This window comes from Dromiciops gliroides, chromosome 2 (assembly GCF_019393635.1).
Source record: "Dromiciops gliroides isolate mDroGli1 chromosome 2, mDroGli1.pri, whole genome shotgun sequence".
In the NCBI taxonomy this organism is placed as follows: domain Eukaryota; kingdom Metazoa; phylum Chordata; class Mammalia; order Microbiotheria; family Microbiotheriidae; genus Dromiciops; species Dromiciops gliroides.
The window spans coordinates 291781217-291805779 of record NC_057862.1 but is presented as its reverse complement, the minus strand read 5'-3'; the positions used below and the strand labels follow the sequence as shown (position 1 = coordinate 291805779).

The following is a 24563-nucleotide window of genomic DNA, read 5'->3' as shown; positions in this document are numbered from 1 at the left end:
AGAAACAGAAAATCTCATTAAAGGGATATTTTGTAAGCACTTAGAAAAAAAAGAATGCAGTATTTCTGCCTATGGCACAATGCTGACTGACACAACATTCATTTTACAAAACCTTCAGGTCTTTATAACATGAACTGCTTTCTAGAAACATCTCATACTTGTGCAGTTGATTTTTTGAACCAGTGTTAAGATTTTACATTCATTCCTATATAATTTCATCTTATTAGACCTAGTCATTTTAGCCTTTTTAGCTCTTTTTTGGATCCTAATTCGGTCACCCATGTTCCTTGTACCTTCAAGGTTCCTGTCAGACAAATGCAAATTTCACAAGCATGATATCAGTGCCTTCATTAAATCAATTGATAAAAATATTGAATAGAAGAGGGTAGAGCCCAGGGTTATGTTGATAAATATTGTCTTCCAGGCTGACCATTACATTAATTAACATTCTTTGAGTGTAGTCTAGTCTGTAAACTAACTCCAAAACCAGCTATCAGAACTATAATCAAGTCTACATCTTTCCATCTTGTCCAATGAAGGCATAATTTGGAACTTGATATGTGCAGTGAATAGATGCTTTATGAAGCTGTGTGTAATATGCCAAAGTGAATTTATATACTACCTTCCAGTTTTATCTAAATGGGCTTTCCTACTTGTTGCATGATACATGAATTTTACAAGGGTAACATGACAGGAATGATTTGGTTAAAGGATTAAGCTCCCTTTGACAATACTGATCTAAATTTTTAGCAGTGACTCATGATGACGTCAAATAAAGAGAAAATATCATAGAGATATTATTAACATCAATTGATAATTTAGTTAAGCATTAAAAAACCTCCACATAAAAATATGATTTTCAATTTTCAGACAGTCAAAAGTAGAACACTATTTACTAATAACAGAATTTGACCTAGAACCTAGAACTTCTTGACACCAGGCCTGTAATGAATTTTCTCTATGCTCACTAGGTTCCTAGTAACTTGCCTAGGCCCTCAGTCAGTAGGTGTCAGAGGGAAGGGTTTGAACCCAGATCATCCTGGCTCTGAGATCAGTTCTCTAATACCACATCATCTTTTAAATGATTACTGCTTCTCTAATACTTCAAAGATGTATAATCTCTGTCAGTGTTGTACTCCTCCTACCAATACAAATGGCAAACTTTCTACCTTCGTATACAGTCTTCATGAGTACGTATAACTAAAATAGCTTATATCCTTATGGTAACAAGACTAGAAACTAGTTAAATTGGTCCACGAATGACAAAATATAGATTTTTTTAAAATTAAGTTATTAATTATTAAGTAAGTCTAAGTAAGTTACTGAAAAATAAACTTATTTAATATAATTTTGTGGTATAAAGATACTTTTCATTTAAAGGAAATTCTATTAATATTATGAAATATCTGTCAGTGTTCTCAGCAAGCATTATATATATATATATATAAAATATATATATATATATATATTGTGTGGTGGGGGGGCACAATGGGGGTTAAGTGACTTGTCCAGGGTCACACAGCTAGTAAGTGTCAAGTGTCTGAAGCCAAATTTGAACTCAGATCCTCCTGAATCCAGGGCCAGTGCTCTACCCACTGCGCCACCTAGCTGTCCCCAAGCATTATATTTTCAATTACTGAAGTTTTAAAAACTTTTTGGTCAGCTCCTAGTACTAAGTTGAATGTTCATTTCTGATCATATCAGTAATATATTTCTTCAAAAAAAAAATCATTCACATTGCAAAATTTAAAACCAAGGAAAACCCCCAAAGTGGAAAATCCCCAAACTACATACAGTTCCATCATCATTCATCTTCAAACATGATCCAAAGTCCGCCAAGCGAATGTGACCATTCATATCCAAAAGAACATTGTCAGGTTTAATATCTCTGTAAGTTAAAAAAAAAAAAGTTGAATGAATTCAATCCAATATAAACAACATTCAGTCAAAGTCCTAATTTAGTACTGCATCTGTTGAGAAGATGCTAATGTGATTTAGTGAATAATTATGATAGTTATTATTCAAAGAAAAAAATTTCAGGAGAACAATCAAGTCAGTCAGGTTTTGCTTTAACCAGTCACTTTAAAAGAAAATGCGAAAGAATTATGCAATATTCCATATTTTACATATCACTGTAATATTGCCAGCCCTACAAAATAAAAGTTGACATTTCTATATTACAAAAAAAAGAGCTTATCTATTTTACAAAAATTAATTCATTTGATCCTCACCACAATCCTGAGAGGTTGATGCTATTATTATCCCTGTTTTACAGATGAGGAAACTTAGGTGGGCAGAGGTTAAGTGACTTGCCAGGGTCACTCAGCAAATAAATATCTATGGCTAGATTTATAATATCTGAGGACATGGTCTTTCGCACAATAGGCCACCTGGCAATGAACACTAGGTTCCAGTGACTTGCCCAACTAGGTTCACACCGTCAGTATATGTCAGTGGTAGTACCTGAAACCAAAGCATCCTGGCTCTGAGATCAGGTTTCTATTCATGACACCACACTGCCTCTCTTACTCTTTCAAAGCAAGAAGAAAATGTGAATTTATTAGCATTCATCTGAGCAAAATAACTACACACACAAACAGGATTTTCCCTAACAATACCGTTGTTTACACTAGCCTGCAAAACACATTCCAATGATTTTTTTCTTTAAAACAAAAAGAAAAGATCAGAACTGTACAAAGTGAATGTTATTTCCTAAGTGATTTCTTCCCAAATAAATGTTTTCCTCACCTTTTGGAAAAACATTAGCATAATGTATCAACTCACATTTTAAAGATGTGCAGAAAACCCCTTTCCTTTCCATAACGCACATGACCACATAACTAGGGGTAATATACCCCTGCAAAGAACAAGTGCTGAGTCTAATAGTATCTCCTCTCATGAAAACCTACCAAGGGTAATATGAAATCAAGATGACTGGGTCCACTACATAGTTATTATCTGATCTCACTGGGCCCTCACTGCAAACATTCTATGACAGCTCCCTAATCACTTCATTATAACTATTCTCTGCAGTAGCTGTTCCAAACCTCACCATTCCTTAAGTCTCCCATATACTCTCTTCAAATGTGGATTTCAGGACATTTGCCTAAAGTTTCCCCCCTTGTTTCATATCACTCAAGACATCTTCCTCTACTGTTTCCATTTCACTTCAGATGAAGATGTGGCCCACCTTTACAGGGCAAACTCCACTATACGAACCCTTAATCTCATCCTCTCATTTTTTCCAGTAGACTGTTCCCAATTTCATCTCCATGCTCCTGTACCTTCAATCTCTTCCTAACTGGATGCTTCTCTTTTACCTACAAACATGCCCATGTCCCTTCTATCCTTAAAAAGCCCTCACATAATCTTACCCTCCCCACTAGCTATCATCCTGTATCTCTCCTTTTCTCAGCTAAACTCCTTGAGAGTTTACATCCTACATTTAGTTCCTCCACTTCCTCTTCTTTTGCTTTCTTATAAAACCCCTTGAAACTGGCTTGCCAAGTCATTATTCAACTGAAATTGCTATCTCCAAAGTTAGAAATCTATGACTTTTCTCCAATTTTCATCTCCCAACTCAGAGCCTTTTCACTTGCTCTCCTCCCCAATGGCTGCAATGCTCTTTTTACCTCTGGCTTCCTTCAAGACTCGGCTCAAATCCCACCTCCTGAAGGAGACATCTGGTCCCCGCCACCACCGGTTGCTTGTGCCAGTTAGCAAAATAACTTCCAGCTATTCTATAAATGCCTTCTATGTAACTAGTTCCTTACATGATGTCTTCCCCCTTATTATGTGATCTCCTTTAGGGGATGGCCTGTTTTTGCCCTTTTTTGTATCCCCAGCATTTGGCACAGTGCCTTTCAGCACAAAATAAGTTTAATAAATGCTTGATGTTACTCCCCACACCTGAAATATTCCCTCTCTCTCACCACCTCTCAACTTCCTTCAAGGTTCAGCTCAGACAGTATTCTTGATTTCTCTAGTTGATGGTATACTCTCACTCCTCAAATTATCTTGTCTTTACTTATTTGTTTACATGCTGTATCTCCCAGTGTTTCTGGAGGCCAAAGACTTTTTCCTTTGTCTTCACTTTATCTGCTGCACCAAGCACAGTGAACATAGTAAGCACTTAATAAATGCTTGTTGACCTAAATTATTGAATAGCTATTGTTTTCGGTATCTGCACCACAGTAGTTTCTTTTTCCCTAAGGGAAATGAAGAAATGGTTTAGGATGATTACACAGAGGCCATCTTATGTAGGATCTTCAGTGTCCTCTTTTCATTATTGTTGCAGTTCAATGTATAGATAAAGCCACTCTGAAATAAAATGAGCCACTCTGGGCCATCGGCTTTACAAAATGTTGCTGGTATTCAGCCATTATGGCTCATTTCCTTCTGCTCCTAGCAATATTGTCTCTGAACTAAGATCGACATCCATACCAAAATTTAAATCTGTTGGCTTTTATAAACTTAACACTTTTATGTTGAGGTGTACAAGGTATAAGGTTGAAGAATTTGATATTTGCAGAGCTAATTTACCTCTAAATACTTTAGCTTGAATATTAATGTTTGCTGGTGTCCCAGGGACAAATAACATAAGCTACACCTACTACACATTTGATAATTAATAAAAAGAACAAGAAAAAGCTTTCTAATCATGATAGAGAAATGACAGTAATGGAATGCTTCTGGAGATAGTCGAATCTCTCTCTCTAGAGCAAAGGTCTCCAAAGTTTGTGCCATGACAACAGTGTCACGGCTTGATGCCAAAGGGTAAGTGATCAACCAATCAGAGGAAAGATAGGTTGCATTCCACCTTCTTCACGATGCCTAATAATGGCGCTTGTCTCAAACGCAATACCTACTCATCTCCCAACACTCCCCCACTTCACTCCCTCCCTATTCTGTGCTTGCCTCCAAACTTCCCCATTCTAAGCTCCCTGATTATTCACACAGCAGTAGCTGTGTAAGTGCCGGGGAAAATACACACCCTCCTCACATGTCTCTTCCTCCCCTTCCCTCTCAGAACTGACTCTTCACTCTGACATAGTGACAATAAGAACTCTACTTCTCCCTTTTCCATTCTGGATGGGACAAAGTGATTTATACATGATGAACATGGATGAGTTGTGGTCTATAACAGATTTCTTAACATTTTCTTTCTCACCAAATCCCAAATTCTTTCAAAGGTGTCTATTACACTCAAGTGCACTACCATCTTTCCAAGTCACCCAGGCTTACAATTTTGTTGTTATCTTCAACTATTTACTCTCTCGTACCTCACATATCCATGAATCACGAAATCCTCTTATTTCTACCTCTACAACATCCCTTTTATATATTCCCTTCTATCTACTCATATAACCACCACCTGGTTCAGGCCTTCATCACTTTTTTCTTCCTCATGTCTTGTTTGAATTACTGCAACAGACTATGAAGTGGTCTTCATGTCTCAGGTCTCTCTCCTCTCTGATCCATATTTCAGCTGCCAAAATTATTTCCCTAAATCTCAGGACTTACCCAGTCACTTCTCTAATCAATAAACAAACTCCAGTGGTTCCCTACTGACTCTAGGATCAGATATGTTTGTTTGGCTAGGCGGCACGGTGGCTAAAGCACTGGCTCTGGAGTCAGGAGGACCTGAGTTCAAATCTCACCTCGGACACTTACTAGCTAGTCACACTAGGTCACTAGTGCGACCCTGGACAAGTCACTTAAACTCAATTGCCTTAAACATCTGGGGCCAATCTCCAACTGTCCTAATGTATATATTGCCTCTGAGTCCAGATGGCTCTGGAGGAGAAAGTGAGATTGGTGACCTTGCACAGCCCTCCCTCACTTAAATCAAATTCAGTGCAAATCATGATATCACCCTGATGTCGTGGTCCTCTTTGAGAACAAACAACAAGGATCAAATATTATTTCATCTTTACCACTTCATTTAAAAATTTTTATTTATAATGTATATAATTATTAGTACAGAAGTAATACATAATTTATAAACAAGTATGTTTATTTATACATACACGTGCAAAAAAAACATATTGTTTAAAAACCTTTTACTGACAGAGGAATATAATAAAAAAAGTATGGAGACCACTGCTTTCAAACAAGCCTAAAAATGATGGTTAAGGTCAAGTTCTTCTAGAGAGCCAGGAAATGAAATGGATAGGTACTTTCTAGGTCAGGAGTCCTTAATCTTTTTTGTCATTGATTCTTTTGGACAGTCTGGTAAAACCGATCTCTTCTAGGAATAATGTGTTGCTTTTATAAAAAATACATAGTTGAAAGAAATTCTAGATGACTTAGAAATTAATGAAAATAAAGCTATCCAAATTCACAAACCCTGTGAAATCTATTCCACAGATATCCTTGGACCCCAGATTAAGAATCATTTTTCTAGACTGAAACTTGTTATTTTAAGTATTCAAAGCAGGTGTTTTAACACATTATGTGCACAATCAATGACATTCATAATTAATTTGACATGGTGTACAAGTCAAAGCACGGGATCTCCAGGTTAAAAAGCCTTGGCTCAAACCCTGGCTCTGACACGTACTGCTCTGGCAGTTGTCATTAACCTCTCCTAGCTTCAGTTTCCTTATCTGGAGAGATACCTGGCCTACCTCAAAGGGCTGCTGTGAGAAAGCATTCTGCAAATTCTAAAGTCCTCCAGAAATGTTAGCTATTATTGCCTATAAAATGAGGAGACTCTAAGCTCCCACCTGATTATAAAAATAGGTGATCCTATGATCCTACCTGTGTACATAATGCAGCTGATGAATGGAGTGTATGGCCAGCACCATTTCACCAATGTAAAATCTTGCCATATCTTCAGGAAGTTTGTCTTCAAACTTACTAAGGAGTGTCAGTAAATCGCCACCAACATAGTAGTCCATTACCAAGTACTATAAATAGAGGAGGGAAGGAGGAAGGTGAATATTTAGTAATCACTGGTAAAGACAAATATGACAAAGATGAAATTCTTATTGTTGATCAGAAATGAAGAAGACTGCTTGAGGAGAGAGTATATTGTAATGAGCATGGAATTAAACATTTGAGTAAAAATTGTTTTTTTCCCTTGGACAATATAGTGTCATCAAACATTTTATTCTAACTTTCCTCTTAATTATTTATAATCAACTGAAAACTGGCAACAAGGAGACAGAGTTGAAGTCAAGCATTAAAGTACCAAAAGAAACCAGAATCATACCTTTGGTAATGCTACACTAGTGAGAAACCTTGCAGGCAGAATATGAAAAAAGGTCATAAATTTGAAAACTTTTATACCATTTCACAGATAGCTTGGTAAAGTGATTTTTATGTAATGCTAATTTCCCCTCAGATGTAGAGAAGGGAGGAAAGAAGAAGGCCAGCACATGGTTCAAGGACATGTCAGGGTCAGGGACAGAAAAGTGAGAACAAGCAGAGGAATAGGTAGAATGGGGAGCCAGCCACATGAGAGCCTGGTCAGAAGGAGACTAAACAACAGTGGGGTGGAGTGAGGGTGGGGGTGGGGCAAGACAATGCAAAGACACAGATAGGAGAGGAAGTCAAACATGCAGAGGTGGTGAAGCAGACAGTACCAGTGGGTAGAAGACCGACACACAGGTGGTGTTGTATAGCAGGGCAAAGGTCTCATTCAGTGCCCAGAAGTCTCAAGCCAAGTAGGGGGGCTCGATCTGGCAGTGGTGGAGATCTCTCCCCATGCACATTTATTCTTTTGCTTTTACTTGGAAGGCTTTTTCTTTTTCTGGTGGGAGGTGGGGAGGTAAGAGAACACCTAGCTGATGGAGCAGGAGTGGAGAGAGTGCACAGTACTATAAGTTTGTTTTTGTTGTTATTGTGGTTCATTAAGTTTATTGTCAACTTGAAAAATCTTCATAGAAAATGACAGATTTTGATGTTTGAACTATCAGCTGCACACTCCTGGGCTCTGAGGAAACTTGCCTTCTTTTTGGCCTTTCTTCTGGGCAAGGAATATTTTGGGGCAGTTTCATTTTTTTATCTTCCCTCTTGGATTTCTTTTTATATTCTGGATTCTCCTGTATACCAGCATGAGCTTTCTTGTACATCTCCAACACATCAAGAGTCATATCGTTCTTTATGTACTATGAGAATTGTTTATAATTTCCTTCATCTTCTTGCAAGGGGGAGCATATATAATCTGCAACATTTTGGCCCATAATGTATATTATGTTGCTGAAACTGTTTTCTTTTTTAATCATACCCAGGGAAGCATTTGGTACTACTGTGAGGAAGACAAACCAACACCCTCAGATCCCTTAAGAGACCCAAAGACTATTTCAGTGGTTGTTCTGCCAAGACCTACATTCAGGTAGTATGTAAAAGCACCACACTGACCATCAATGCTATTCACATTGTACTCATCCAGTCACTTCCACCTGACCTTCACAGATCTTGTCCAAGCCAAATTGTCAAAAAGCCTATGGGCCAGCAACAGGACTGTACAATAAGCTGCAGCATAATTTCTCAGCCAACCTTCACACCGCATTTTGGCAACTCATGAGCATAAGCTGCACAATCATATCCCCTTCTATATGGGCATAAATAATGTGACAGATGATATCTGTTGGTGAGCTGAACTATCATTCTGTATTTTGGTGTGTTATATTTGTTTTTATTCCGTGTATAATAATCCATTTTCCCCTCTCTTCTTCTCTAGAATTTCATGATACATCTTGAAAGAGAACTTATTTTTTTGGAATTCAGATTTCAGAATTCTTTATGTAAAGTCAAATTTGCATAATGTGAATTTATATACAGTGAGAACGTTTGTGTCTGAATACAAAAATGACATATAACTAGAAAATGGTTAAATCTGGAAGAATAAAGACTTCATGAAAAAGTCTATCATCTTAATAATGCTATGTATTAATCACTAGTTGGTCTTAGTATAAAGTATACATTGGCAATGTTAAATCTCAAAAGGACTGGACTGAAATTTGCTTTTCTAAAGAGGTTTTGCTTTCTCTCTCAAGTTCTTTTACTGGTGTTAGTAAGAGTGCTTGAGAAAAAAGGCTAGTCTTTTAAAACACTAATACACTGAATTCAAACAAGACATACAGATTTTACACTCTGTAAGGTGTACATTGTTAAGGAAATTTGATTTGTTAGTATCTTAGAACTTTTTTTAACATTAAATAAATGTATAGTGCCTACTGTGTACGTGTGCTAAAATTATCCTCCGTTGTCCATCATGGTATAAGGGTTTAGAAAGTTATACAGTAGAACATAAGCTCTGGTAGGTCTTACCAAGTCAGGAAGACCTTAAAGCAGAGGTTTCATTGATAGTCCATGAGAGCTGGGGAACTAGATTGAAATGTAATTGAAAACTATTAATGAAACAAATAAAAATACAATAAAACATAATATGTGGGTAATGAGTGGTGTTCTAAATCAATATGTGGCCTGCAGAATTCCTGTGTATTATTTAATGGTTATTCTGAGTTTGACACCACTCACCTAGAATATATCCCGGGGCCAATACTCAATGTCTTTATCAGATGACCAGCTTGGTTAAACAGGAAGTCCATCCCCAGGAGGCTGGACACCAGATACTCAATCTCTTCAAGTGCATCTAAGTCTAAAAGGTTTTCCCACTACTATGACTACTACTGTTGCTGCTGCTACTACTATACAATTATAAATGTTACTGCCCACTACATCACAATGATATATATTACTTTAAGATTTACACAAAGTTATGGCCAAAATTATTGCATATTTTTTAGTAGAGCTTCCACTTAAATACATATACTTTTTCCCCCACTAAAGTTCATATCAAAAATTCAAATAAAAAACAACCAATGTAGGGCAAATTCACTGACAGTAAATGCAGTGTAGAGATTTAACAGAATGTACACAAATAAGTTCATATTTGAGTTGGTGAGCATAAATTCCTGATGTGGATTACTGTCAGCTAGCATAGACTCATGACACTTTTTGCTATACTTGAATATGAAGTATATAAATTTGAAGTTAAAATAATCTTTCTATGGAAAATAAAAATATTATTTTCTCAATATTCTATTTTAGTAAAGCACAATAAACTAGTTTCCTCAAAAGACTTTTAAAAAGCTAAAATAATGAGAATAGTTATGATCAAATTTTGTCAATTTAAAAAATGAAATGATACTTTTTTGATGGATAAAAATCATAACTAGGTGGAAGAGAAAATCTAAGCAAACACAAGAGAGACAAATAGTTCAAGTAGAAGAAATATAGGGTGTGTAGGAGAAGGAATGAGCATTTATATAGCACATACTATATGCCAGGCACTGTGTTAAGCATTTTAAAATATTATCCCATTTGATCTTTGCATCAACCCTCCCAGGTAGATGCTATTATTATCTCATTTTACAGTTAAGGAAACTGAGGCAAACAAAAGTGTCTTACCCAGTGGGTTTAAGATATTTCTCTGTGACTCTGGGCAAATCACTTAGCCTCTCAGTGTTCTTAGGACAGTCATGTCAAACTCAAATAGAAATGGTTTCCTGCCACATGACTTAGGAAACCACAACATTCTCTATACTGTATCATATTTTTATTCCTTTTGTTAAACATTTCCCAAATACACTTTAATCTGGTTTTGGCCAGGCTCTGTTCTAAGACATTCTATCTGACCATAAATAGTAGAAGTGCCTTCTAGTATCTCTGGTTCATAATTTTAGCTTTATTCTCACCCCATATAGTCAGTCACTTGCTAAATACTAGCGTTTCTATTTCTACAGAATCTCTCATATTCTCATCTCTTCCCTCAATTTGCACAATCTACCACCTTAGCTCTGGTCCTCATCACCTCTTACCTTTTTTGTAATTTGTAGTTACCTTTTAATTGTTCTCCCTGTCTCCAAACTCTCGCAACTTCAGTCCACCCTATACCCTGCTGGCAGTCACTTTCCTTCAATGCACATCTGATTGTGTCACACATCTACTCGAGCATCGTCAGTGGCTTCCTAATGCCTTTAGTATCAAATGAAAACTTTTCTGTTTAGTTTTTAAAGTCCTTCAGAATTTATGCCAATCTATTTTTCTATCTATGAAGGAATTATCCTCCATCCACACTCTGGGATCCAGACAAACTGCCCTTCTCTCATTTCCTCACACATGACACTCCATCTCAGCTCAGTGCACTTGTACTAACTGTCCCGTTCCCCTCCCTTAACCCTGCTCTGCCTGCCCCCACCAACCTTCAAATGCTTGGAAGGAACTCCCCTCCTTACCTCTGACTCAGAGATTTCCTCTCTTTCCTTTAGGATGAAGCTCTAGCTCCATCTTCAGCATGAAATCTTTTCTGATCCTCTCAGTGATTACTGTCTTTCCTCCCAAACTACTCTGTGTATGAATTAACTTTATGTTTATACTGCATATTTTTATATGTACTTGCCTTCCCCAATAGAATGAGCAGGGATTATTTCATTCTTTGTATCCTCAATGCCTAGAACAGTGCTTGGCATATAGTAGGCACTCAATAAATACTGACTGATTAATTAATTGAAGGTGTGGACATGCATTGCTAAAAATTTCCTTACCTGGGAATCCTCTAGAGTCTAGGATCTAGATCAATGAAATTACAAGCCCAATTTGTGTCCCTATCTTAAAAAATGTTATTTTTTTAAATTAAAATGTATATTTTAAGAACAGAACACACATTTCAATAAACCTTACTGGGATTTGCCTTCTCTACAAAATAGCTTAACTGCTATGTGCAGTTCATTCTAGTACCACTCAGATGGAGGAGGCAGCCTTTCCTCTTTTGCCAAATGACCTAATAAAGTTCTTTCTAAAACAAAAATAATAATAATAATAAAAATAATAGTATGTTCATGAATCAAAGTTTCTAGGTTGTCTATAAACTTCTGGAGTCTTTTTAAAATCCTCTCCAATATGTTTCCATTATTTATCCCCATACTTTCCTGAATCTTCCCTTCACAAGTTATTTAGTATCGAAATGTACATATGCTGATTTAGTTCAAAAGAGCCTGTCAAGTTCATATCTACTTCATCTTTATCTTCGATATTAGTCACCTACAAGGTGGTCCGTTTGCTTATTTTTATCATGAATGAAAAGATGATGATGAGTCCTATGAAATTATGTTTCATATTGCCTTTGGGTACATGATGAAAAAAATTACACTCTGTCTCTCCAAAGAGAATCTGTGAACTCCTTGCATTTCACTGAAATTTTCTCTTCATCTTCTGATATCATTTATAATAAGATTAACATGGATATAACTAAATTCTCCTAGTAGTGTAATAAAATCACCGGTTATTGCATAAAGACCACACACTGAGTACAAATGTTAAAATTAATATTTTTAGACAGTCTAAACTTGTGTTTAACCTAAACCGTAGCAACTTCCATCTCCTTGTCTTTTTTAATGTGGAAAGGAAATGCATAGGACTAAAGTCTATTTTGTATTTTTATCTGCTTTTTATTTGCCCTCACCAAATAATTCATTCCTAACTATACTATACTTCCAGTGATGATACTTCCCATATTTTCTCAGGTAGAAGACAGTCCTTTTTCTAGACTGCACTTGAAAGTCTTTCCACTTTATTAGACCCTGCCAAAGCTTGTTGTCTGCAAGCATAAACTTCAATATAACTGTAAATTGTTTGACAACACATTATGTACTCCTACTGTAGGAATTTTTCAGCTCTTCTCTGACCCTAATCTTTAAAAGCTCCTTCCCTTCCTTTATTGCCTTTAGTTTGTAACACCACAGTCTCCTATTCTATAAAGTAAAATTGAAAAACTACTAGAAAGTCACAGTAGTGGGTGCTGTAACAGTGTAAAAAAAACAACATTTGATGACTGGGTCAAACCTAATATTCTAAACCTTAGAGGCATCAACCACCTACCCAATTCTACTCTCATCCTATTTTCAAAGCTAATATGCTAGTTTGCACATTTGATTAAAAAAAAAGCCAACAGGGAGGAATTATTACTACATATTATTTAATCAGCAAGGGAAGAATAGGGAAGGAAAGAGAGATTCATAAGCTGTTAAGAGTTAGGAAGAACCTGAGGATCAATCTAGCCCAATTTTCTCAAATGTGCAGAACAGTAAACTGAAATCAGTCACATATTAGAAATAAATATAAATCTCTTGATTCCCAACACACTGCTTTTCCCACTACATCATGATTCTTCCAAATTATTTCTGCTTAACATTTACTAAGCACCCAGGAAAAATACATAAATGGTGGTAAATTTAGGTGTGTGTATATATACATATATGTATATGTATATATATATTTTTTTTTTCTGGTTTCAGCTCCATTGCCACCACTGATAAAATGCATTATTGTGTGTTTTCATGAATGTGTGTTTTCACATACAATAATGATGTTCATGATGATAGTTGAAATTTATATAGCATTTTATTTGCAAGTTATCTTCCATACATCATCTCATTTGATCCTCACAACAACCCTGTGAAATAGATACTATTACTAACCCCATTTTAAATATGGCAAAACGTGGCAGAGAAGACATGAGGAAGAGGAATAATCTTTTATACTGGTCCCTCTACTGACAAACATGATTCCATCAGTAGTCCCCTGCCTTTACCAAGAAAACAGAAGTTCTGGTGCCTAAGAAAGAAGATGAAATGTTTTAGAATGGCATTTGCTTATTAAAAGTGGAGAAAATAATATACCAACTCATCACCCTTAAAGCACTGTAAACAGTGGGATTGTCAGTTTTTCTAATTATCAAAGATGTGAAGAACATGATTGAGGAACTTTTGAATTTGATGGTTGAGCTCTAACAAGACAAGATGAAAAATATCAAGCTTAAAGAGCTCTGGAAGGCATAGACAAATAGAAAAAAATTATTTCCTCTATCATGAAACATTGGTTCCTAAGTTAGGTTAATAAGACATAACTTGTAACTTATTGGTTGAACAGGATTAAATTTTTATAAAAGCAAAAACTGGGGAGTTCATTAAAAAAAATTCTAACAGTAGCCTACACTACAATATATCTAGTACAACATAAGATATAGGAAAGTTTGTATCTTTAAGGCTAGATATATGATTCCCAATATAAAATGATTAAATTTTTATTTTTAATATAATGTATCTTAACTTCCATGTTAGAATGCATTTCCACTATGTATTCTGCTAAGCACAGATATTTAAAAAACATAAGTGACTGTAAACTTCCTTTATCAAGTAATTCCAACACAAAAATATATGTATATGACTATAATAGTAGCCTATCACCATTGTTTTGTTGATCTTCTTTGTCCTCCCGCCATGTCCCTACCCTGGGTCCATTTGTTGCAATTACCATCTTAGGTATGTTATAGTCAATGTACATACTGTTCTTTCAGTTCTTCACTCTATCACTTCATGGAATACTTCCATAATTTTCTGGATCCTTCATAAACAATGTATTTTGAAAATGCCTCAAAACAAAATGAATACAACAAATCTTACTCATATACCACTCCTGTATACTGTCTTTTGTCAGTTCCTAAACTCAAGATATATTTATCTAGGGAAAAAAAGCTTACTAAGGTATTCAATTCCCAGATTAATTGATTCTTGGCAGGTACCTGGACTTTCAGTGTACCATTTAAAATAAAATTGTGATATTTATGATGCTATACAGTATCAGAGGTTGAATAACTGTGTCCTGTGGACCAAACACATATTGCTGCCTACTTTTATATGGCCCAACAGCTAAAAATTATTGTTACATTTTAAAACACAATAAAATTTTGTTTAAAAAAACCGTAAAATCCACTCTTATTAGCTGGAGGTGTTAAGGGCTAAAATTCTAGCTAAACTGTCTAAAATATCCAAAGAGTGGTCGCCAATAAATTATAAGCTTTAGCAAGAGTTAGACTTTTAAGCATTTATTAAGGAGAATAAGAATTTGGTAAAGAGAGAGAAAGGCCTACATTCATCTATCTACTAAAGGGAGAGCACATTTCTAGCTCCGCTCTCCACCAGAGTCCAAAAAAAAAAGCCAGAGACCAAGCACCAGTCTCTTCCTTCTTCCTCCCACTAGCCTGCATCACTTCCTGACGCTAAAGAAAAGACTCCTGGTCTTGCCCTCAAAGACCTTCGCTTCATGGGCGGAACTCTTCTACAGTAAGTCTCCAGCAGGTGGCGTCATTCCAATCATTACAGAGGGCTGCACAAAGACAAGCAGTGGTCAGGCCATAGTTTGCCAACTCCTCCTATACACCAAAAGCTGTTTTAAAATGGGTTGCAATGGGATTATGAACAATGTTTTGTATGTACACAAAACAGACAAAAAAAGGAACCACCTGAAATGGATGATTTCAAGTCAATGGCTTACAATACAGCAATGATGAGTTCTTGGACACTGATCAACTGTAACTGATGTGGGGGTGGAAAAGGGACAATTCTGAAACTGAAAAAGGAGGAATGGCAAATAGATACCATAATGAATAGCTAAAATGTAAAAACACTAGCTTAGAGGAAACTGATGCTTTATCTCCAAAGTGACAAAAATCCAAGAAAGGATCCAACAATAAAACACATGATTGTGGTAGTCTACATTTAATATACCAAATATGGGTAACAACCAAAGTGAACTGAATTGTCCTAAAGAGAGCAGGCAAGCTTGAGCCCATAGTTATCACTGAGAGGTAGTGAGATACGTAGGACCAAGAACTAGAGCAGAGATGTCAAACACAAGCCCATAACACTCAAGTGGAACCTGAGTTACATTAAAATGTAACTGAGATGGGACAGTGGATCAAGTACTGGCCCTGGATTCAGGAGGACCTGAGTTCAAATTTGGCCTCAGACACTTGACACTTACTAGTTGTGTGACCCTGCACAAGTCACTTAACCCTCATTACCCCCCCCCAACGTAACTGAGGGGCAGCTAGGTGGCACAGTAGATAGAGTATGGCCCTGAAGTCAGGAGTACCTGAGTTCAAATCTGGCCTCAGACACTTAACACTTACTAGCTGTCTGACCCTGGGCAAGTCACTTAACCCCAATTGCCTCACCGCCCCCCCCCCAAATTGAGAAGTATTTAACTAGGAGCAGCTAGGTAGTGCAGTGGATAAAACACCGGCCCTGGATTCAGGATGACCTGAGTTCAAATCCAGCCTTAAACACTTGACACTTACTAGCTGTGTGACCCTGGGCAAGCCACTTAACCCTCATTGCCCTGCCCAAAAAAATTAAAAGGGGGGGGGGTGTCAGTCAAAAAAGAGAAGTATTTAACTAAATAAATAAAAATACAATAGAACATAATGTAATGTTAATGTGTTTTTCTAAGTTACTATGCAATCCACAGTGATCCATCCTTAATGTACAGTTTAGTGGCTCATTTCCAAGTTTGACAACCACTAGACTATAGATTTTGAAAGGAATCAAACAAATGATTACTACATACCAGGCATTGTGTTACACACTTTATAAATATTATCTTATTTGATCTTCCCAATAACCTTGTGAGGTAGGTGCTATTATTAGCCCTATTTTATAGTTAAAAAAAACTAAGGCAGACAGTGGTTAAGTAACTTGCCCAGGGCAACATTGCTAGTAAGTGTCAGAGCCTGGATTTGAAGTCTTCCTGACTATAGGCCCAGACTTCTATTCACTGTACCTACCACCTAGCCCTTACACAGTGTACACAAAAAGACAAAATAAGAATAATAAAAGAAACAATCCATGATCTTGAAGAGCTTACATTCTATTAGAGGAGACAACAGGTATATCTACAAAAGTAAGTAAAAGGTACTTAAATGCAAAATAGTGAGGAAGGTAAGACTCTACAGTTTAAGGATCAGGAAATAAAATGACAATATTCATTTGGAGAAACATAAGATTTGGAAAATCAAGGGAAATAATGGGGGGAAGTGTAAATTTAGTAACTCTAGCTCTAGACTTAAGCTATATTATAAAGCAGCAGTAATCAAAATCATTTGGTAAAGGTTAAAACAGAGTAGGTCAATGGAACAACCTAAACAAAGGAGAATAATATTGGAACTCAGTCATTTAGTGTTTGATAAATCCCACACCATAAATTATTTTTAAAGTTTCCTATTTGATAAGAACTGCTGGGAAAATTGAAAATTATGCAGAGCGAAATAAGCAGAATCAATAAAAAACAATACACACAATGACTATAACAATGTAAATGGAAAGAACAACAATAAAATAGAAAGTGAATGTTGCAAAATTACAAAGAACAAACATGGGCCCAGAGATACAAGAAGCCAACTTTCTCCATTCCTCTGCAGAAGCAGAAGGTCCACAGATGTGAAACTCTGTATATATTTCCATACTCTTTTCAATGTAATGATTGGTTTTCTTCATTATTTTCCTCCTTCCTCTTTCTATTTCAAAATCATTTTGTCATATGGGATAATTATCAGGGGGAGGGGAAGAGAGAAGAGGATAGGATACAGGAAGAAAGCTAGGTGATACAAAATACAAAAGATATTTTAAAAAAAATTAAGGAGCTTATATTTTATCTTGTAGACAACAGGAAGAATATCTTGTGTAAAAAAAAGGATTAGCCAACCAGATACTGGAAAGGAGCTGGACAAGGATGGCCCTTGGGAAGAAGCACTCTGGGGCCCTGGAAAAGGTTCTAAGTCCCAGACCCAAAATAAGGCACCCGAGCACATGAAAGGTGCTGGAAGGGGTGCCAAATGATAGCTTTACCACCCACTAGCCAGGCTGGGGAGGAGTGAGGAGAGGGTTAAAGAGCTATAATAAACCCTCAGCAGTGCTCAGAGAGCTGGGTCTCAGTTCTAGCTTCAAGTCCAGTCAGAAGTCTACAAGAGAATGGCCAGGGCAAGAGTCCCAGACAAGGGAGCCTGCAGTTCCGTCACTGAAACAGCAGATTAGGCGTTGAGAGATTAGTCCTAAGCAAAAACTAAAGACATACAAAAAGCATTTCTACTTCTTTTTGAAGTGGCAAAGAATGAGAATCTAAGGGGGCATGCCCATAAATTGGGTAATGGCTAAACAAGTTATAGTATATAACTATTGTGATGGAATACTATTGTGTTCTTAAGTGATGAAGGGAATGGCTTCAGAAAAACTGAGAAGATTTGTATGAAGTAATGAAAAGTGAAATGAACAGAACCAGGACAATGTGGTAAAGACAAACAACTTTGAAATGCTGATTAGCATAATGACCAACCTCCAGGATCAATAATGAAATATGTTATCCACCTACTGATAGAGAGGTAAAGGACTCGGGGCACAGAATGTGGTGTGTGTGGGGGGGGGGGGGTGTGCACGCGCACACGCGTGCTTTGTTAGCTCATCATCCATGCAATGTCCTTATAACTATACATGTCTCCCAAAGTCCTAGGCTCACTTCTCTTTCTCCTGTACCCTCCTGCTCTTGGTAACCTCATCATATCTTTATGTAGATGACTCATAGATCTATACATACAGTCCCAGTCTCTCCTGAAGTCTTTCATCACCAATTAATTGCCTATTGGCATTTCAATATATGTCCTAGAGCCATCTCAAATAGAACATTCTCTAAACATCATCATCTGAACTCATCTTCTCTCCCCAAATCCTCTCTTCATGCCAGATTTTCTTATTTCTATCAAAAGCACCACCAACCTAAAAGTCTAAAAGTTAGACATGATAGAAGTCTGGAGAAAACTGAATGGGGATAGAAAGGAATATACCTTTCTCAGCAGCACATGGCACATTTTCAAAAACTGACCATGTATTAGGGCACAAAAACATCATAGTCAAATGTAGAAAGGAAGAAATAGTAAATGCATCCTTCTCAGATCATGATGCAATAAAAATTACATGTAATAAAGAGCCATGGAAAGGTAGACTGAAAATCAATTGGAAACTAAATAATTTCATTGTAAAGAATGAGTGGAATACAGCACCCATTCCTCATAAAAACACTAGAGAATTTAGGAATAGTTGGAGCTTTCCTTCAAATAATAAGCAGTAGCTACCTAAAACCATCAGCAAGCATTATATGTAATGGAGGTAAGTTAGAGGCCTTCCCAATAAGATCAGGGGTGAAACAGGGATGTCCATTATCACCTCTATTATTTAATATTGTACTAGAATTGTTACCCTTACAGAAATTAGACAGACCAACATCTTACACCTTATACTAAAATAAGGTCAAAATGGATACATGATTTAGACATAAGAGGTGATACCATAGGTAAATTAGGAGAGAAAGGAATAGTATACCTATCAGATCTTTGGAAAGGAAAACAGTTTATGACCAAACAAGAGATAGAGTATATTATAAAATGCAAAATGGATGATTCTGATTACATTAAATTAAAAAATTTTTGTACAAACAGAAACAATGCATCCAAAATTAGAAGGGAGGCAGAAAGCTGGGAAACAATTCTTTATGGCCAGTACTTCTGATAAAGGCCTCATTTCTAAAATATATAGGGAACTAAATTCCCCAATTGAGAAATGGTCAAAGGATATGAACAGGCAGTTTTCTGATAAAGAAACCAAAGCTATCTATTCCCATATGAAAAAAATGCTCTAAATGTGGGAATTTCTTGTGACTACACATATTTTTTACACTGGTTTTGTTTTCATTTTTAATGAAGTAAACTGTTTTTTTAAATTAATTTTAAAATAAAATGCTTCTAGAAAAAAGCTATTCAGTACTTATTGATTCTACTCCTCACCTTTCAATCTTCTGCAACTTAGTTTCCAACCTCATCACTCAACTGAAATAGCTCTTTCCAGAGTTACCAATTACCTCTTAATTGCCAAATTTATTCTCAAAATCTCAAATCTTAATTCCCACTATTCTTAACCTCTCTGCAGCATTTAATTTTTCTTCACTCTAGAAGATCTGAACTTTGGCAATGACATCACTGGAAGTTTTTATTTTGATATGACCAATAGATCCTTTCTGGTTTGGCTTTATTCTCTGGTTATGATAGATCTTTTCATTTATAATTTCTTGAAATGTGTGGTCCAAAAAAGTTTTTGTACAAACAAAAGCAATTCATCCAAAATTAAAAGGGAGGCAGAAAGCTGGGAAACAATTTTTATAGTCAGTACTTCTGATAAAAGTCTCATTTCTAAAATATATAGGGAACTAAATCAAATTTATAAGAATCCAAGTCATTCCCCAATTGAGAAATGGTCAAAGGATATGAACAGGCAGTTTTCTGATGAAGAAATCAAAGCTATCTAGTGCCATTTGAAAAAAATGCTCTAAATCACTATTGATTAGAGAGATGCAAAGTAAAACAACTCTGAGGCAACACCTGACACCTATCAGATTGGCTAATATGACAAAAAAGGAAAATAATGAATGTTGGAGAAGCTGTGGAAAAATTGGAACACTAATGCATTGCTGGTGGAACTGTGAACTGATCCAACCATTCTGGAGAGCAATTTGGAATTATGCCCAAAGCCCTATAAATCTGTGCATACCCTTTGACCCAGCAATACCACTTTTGGGTCTTTTTCCCAAAGAGATCATAAAAAAGGGAAAAGGACCTACATGTACAAAAATATTTATAGCTGCTCTTTTTGTGGTGGCAAGGAATTGGAAATTGAGGGGCTGCCCATCAATTGGGGAATGGCTGAACAAGTTGTGGTATATGAATACAATGGAATTTTATTGTGCTGTAAGAAATGATGAGCAGGAGGAGTTCAGAGAAACCTGGAAGGACTTGCTTGAACTGATGATGAGTGAGATGAGCAGAACCAGAACATTATACATAGTATCATCAACATTATGTGTTGATCAACTGTGATAGACTAGATTCTTCTCACCAATCCAATGGTACAAGAAAGTTCCAAAGGACTCATGATGGAAAAGGCTCTCCAAATCCAGAAGAAAAAAAAAAAAGAACTGTGGAATATGGATGCTGATTGGACCATACTATTTCTTTTGTTTTTGGTGCTGTTGGTTTTCTGTTTTGAGGTTTTTCTTTTTTGCTCTGATTCTTCTCTTATAACATGACTAATGCAGAAATATGTTTAATGTTATTATGTATATATAACCTATATCAGATTACCTGCTGTCTGGGGAGGGGAGAGGGAGGGTAGGGAGGGAGAAAAATTTGAAATTTGAAATCTTATATAAACAAATGTTGAAAATTATTTCTACATGTAACATAAAAATACTTTTATTTTTTTAAAAAAACCTTCTAGTCTCCCATATTAATAACGTTGCCATCTTCTTTGACTCCCCATTTCTCCCTTACTCCAAGTTTCTAATTAGTTGCAGAACCTGTGTTTCCCTCCTCTCCAGTAAGCACTTAATGTTTAAAGTGTCTCACCACTCCAGTCTACCATACACACTGCTGCCCAAGTGTTCCATAAATGCATAACTGATCATGTTACCACCCTACTCAGTCACTCCCCTAACTTAATTAGGCAGCTAGATGGTGCAGCAGATAGAGTAGTCAAGGAAGACCTGAATTTAAATTCTGCTTCAGACACTTACTAGCTGTGTGTCATGTCATCTGGGCATGTCATTTGTTTGCCTCAGTTTCTCAACTGTAAAATTAGGCTAACAATTAATTGATTGATTAATCCTACCTCCCAGTATTACTATGAGGATCAAATGAGATATTTGTAAAGCACTTAGCACAGTGATGGCACACTGTAGGCACTATATAATTCCTTTTCTTTCTCTCCCCTCTCCTCATCAAACCCAGAGACTTCCTATTGCCTGAGGATCCAATGTAAACTCCTTTGTTTAACTTTTAAAACCTGTAACAATTGATCCTAATTTCACTGGACATTACTCCCCAGTCCTCACTCTGTGATCTAGCCTGATGGATCACATGGAACTACCCTTCTCTGTATTCCTCACATAAAAAAGTTCAATTCCCATTTCCATGCCTTTGTACTAGCTATACTACATGCCTGGAATCTTTGCCTGCCTAACCTCTGCCTTTAAGATGCATACTTTAAGATGCAGCTCAGGAATTATCTTTTACATGAAACTTCTAGATCTCCACAACTGCTAGTGCCCAAACTACCCTGTTTTTTAAATAAAATGTTGATATATTCTGTTTTTACTTTGCCTAAATTTCCCCTTGTATCCTCTCCCTTTTCCCTCTCAGAGAGCCATCCTTTATAAAAGAACCTTTTGGGGAAAAAGAAAAAAAAAGGAAAAAGTTCAGCAAAATCAATCAGTATGTTGAAAAAAAATTTGACATTATTTATACAATATTCCATCTCTGCAGAGGAGTTGGGGAGGGAAACCTTATAGTTCTTTCGGGTCAAGCTTTTTTATAATTTTACAACATTCATATTCAGTGTAAGTGGAAAGAACAAACTACCTTATATTTAACTACTTTGTATATATTAACTTATGCAATGTACATTGTCCCACCAAAAAAAGACAAAGAAGATAAAAACTCTTGGAAGATGCTGTGAGAGGTCTTTTGAGGCAGCTAGGTAGCACAGTGGATAAAGCAACAGCCCTGGTTTCAGGAGGACCTGAGTTCAAATCCGGCCTTAGACGCTTGACACTTACTAGCTGTGTGACTTTGGACAAGTCACTTAACCCCCATTGCCCTGCCCACCCCCAAAAAAAACAAAACAACAAAAAAAAGTTCAAGTAAAAGATGGGCAAGATAAGCAAGCAGAGAAAGTTGAGAACCATAGGAAGTCTATGAAGAATCAATACCCCTGAAATTGATGTTAGGCAAGATTAGATGTTTGAGAGGTAGCAAAATATAGTACAGCAGTTCTTAATTGCTTTAGTTATTTTAAATACACAGGGTGTCCCAAACGTCTTACAAGATGCAAGCTGCTGATTTCTCAATGGTACCCCAAAGATTCCTCAATGGCACCCAAAGTCACAAGGCTTTCTGAACTCTCAATGAAAAATTCCCTGAATAGCACTGCTCTTATTAGAGGGAACATGCACATAGATCCCACCACTCAAAGTAATGACAATAAGTGACTAAATGCCAAAATATGGAAGAAAAGACAATTTTAACTTTTTATTATGGTACAGTAGTGAGCTATTCCAAAGAGTCTAAAGGGAAGAGAGAATGACCGCGTATCAGCTCCACATGTGCTTCTCTTCTAGGGACTCCAACTGTCAGAGAAGAACCATGAGGCTAAATGCCTAATCACTATGAGATTAAAGGGACTTATTTTAATGTTGGAATGAAGGCTGTTATAGTATCCCCCAAGCTCCATTCCCTTTCAACAGTAAATCCAACCCCTGAAATAGAATTAGTGTTGAGGAATTTGAAACCCAGGAAAAAAGTAGGAGCCACAAAAAAGGGAAGAGGATTTAAAAAATTATTTGTGGTTATTTGTGGATCCTTTTTGATTTCTACATTTTCTGCAAGGAGAAATAAAGATTTCCTTATTTCCAATTAAAAAAAAAAAAGAGGCTAGCTACTAAACATCAGTTTTCTTATCTGTAAAATGGGAACAATAATATCTATCAGTTTTAACTACCTATAATGTCACTTGTGATATTATAGGCAGAAAGATGTCAATTTAGCCTAAATAGCATGCTGGAAATTTCTAGCTTGGAAGGTTCTAGTCACAGATTTCAGATGTGTGGGCACCAGAGAAGGAGAGAAAGGAGGGGTTACCACACAGGAAGATCAGCATACTTAGGGCACATGTACCTTATTAGGAGAAGACCAAAAAATAGTGAAATGTCAGCCATCATCATCATTATTATTATTAGACTTGGTCTTTTAAACATGTTTCTAAAGGATTAAAAGAGTATATGGTTAAATCTTCAAATTTGTAGTTAACTAACGTCTTTCCACTTATCCTGTTATGAATTCCCTGAGGGCAGAGACAATGTCTCATTTAAACTTTCTATCTCCCCTATGCCTAGTAGTGTTTTGCACAGTTTGTTTGGGGGGGAGGGGGAAGGGAGAGACAGGACTAGAATAGTAAAATACTGACATTATGAGGATAAACAATAAAAATTATATTTACAATATGATGTTCAGAGGTGACCCAGGAAAGGAATACAAGAATCTTTTTAGATTACTTCCTTAATAAACAATCCCAATGTGCCATATACATCATTAGGAAGAATTTTGAATATGAAAACCAGAGAGCTTCCCCTATGATCCCATTTCACTAACCATATTCTAGCTTTCCCCTTCCCTCCCTTTAGATTCTTGGCTCTATGTAAGTTTGCCCTTTTAACACCCTATTCCCAAAACCTTCAATGACTGACCAGTTTTCATAGGATAAAATACAAATTTCTCTGCTGAATCTAAAGCCCTTTACAATCTAGCTCCAACCAACATTTTCAAATATATTTCACTTTACTCTTTTCTTCAAGTTGTAGGACCACAGATAGAGAGATGAAAAGGGACTGTTTTGTTTATTGACTCTAGCCCCTTTGTTTTATAGTTGAGGACTCTAAGGCTCAAAAAAAGTAAAGTTGCTTCCAAGGTTGGAAACTTCAGATATGAACCCAGGTCCTAACTTGAAATCCATTACTCTTTCCCATTGAATCATGATGTCTGGATGTATTCTAAGTTTCAGCCAAATAGAGTTACTGTTCCCTGATTTGATCTCGTCCACTCCTGCCTCTGTGTATTAGTT

At 36.5% G+C, this 24563-nt stretch overlaps 1 protein-coding gene and 1 pseudogene across 2 annotated transcripts in view; both read right to left on the bottom strand.

Annotated features, from left to right (window-relative positions):
* CDC42BPB (CDC42 binding protein kinase beta) overlaps nucleotides 1-24563 on the bottom strand; it is a 159460-nt gene that overhangs the window by 83634 nt on the left and 51263 nt on the right. For both annotated transcript variants that reach the window (XM_043982415.1, XM_043982416.1), the window contains exons 5-6: nucleotides 6763-6911; nucleotides 1795-1888 (exon numbers count right to left, since the gene is read on the bottom strand). In XM_043982415.1, coding sequence (XP_043838350.1) covers nucleotides 1795-1888; nucleotides 6763-6911 — 243 coding nt within the window. The remainder of the gene's footprint in view (nucleotides 1-1794; nucleotides 1889-6762; nucleotides 6912-24563) is intronic.
* Nucleotides 7885-8697, bottom strand: LOC122741930 (annotated as a pseudogene).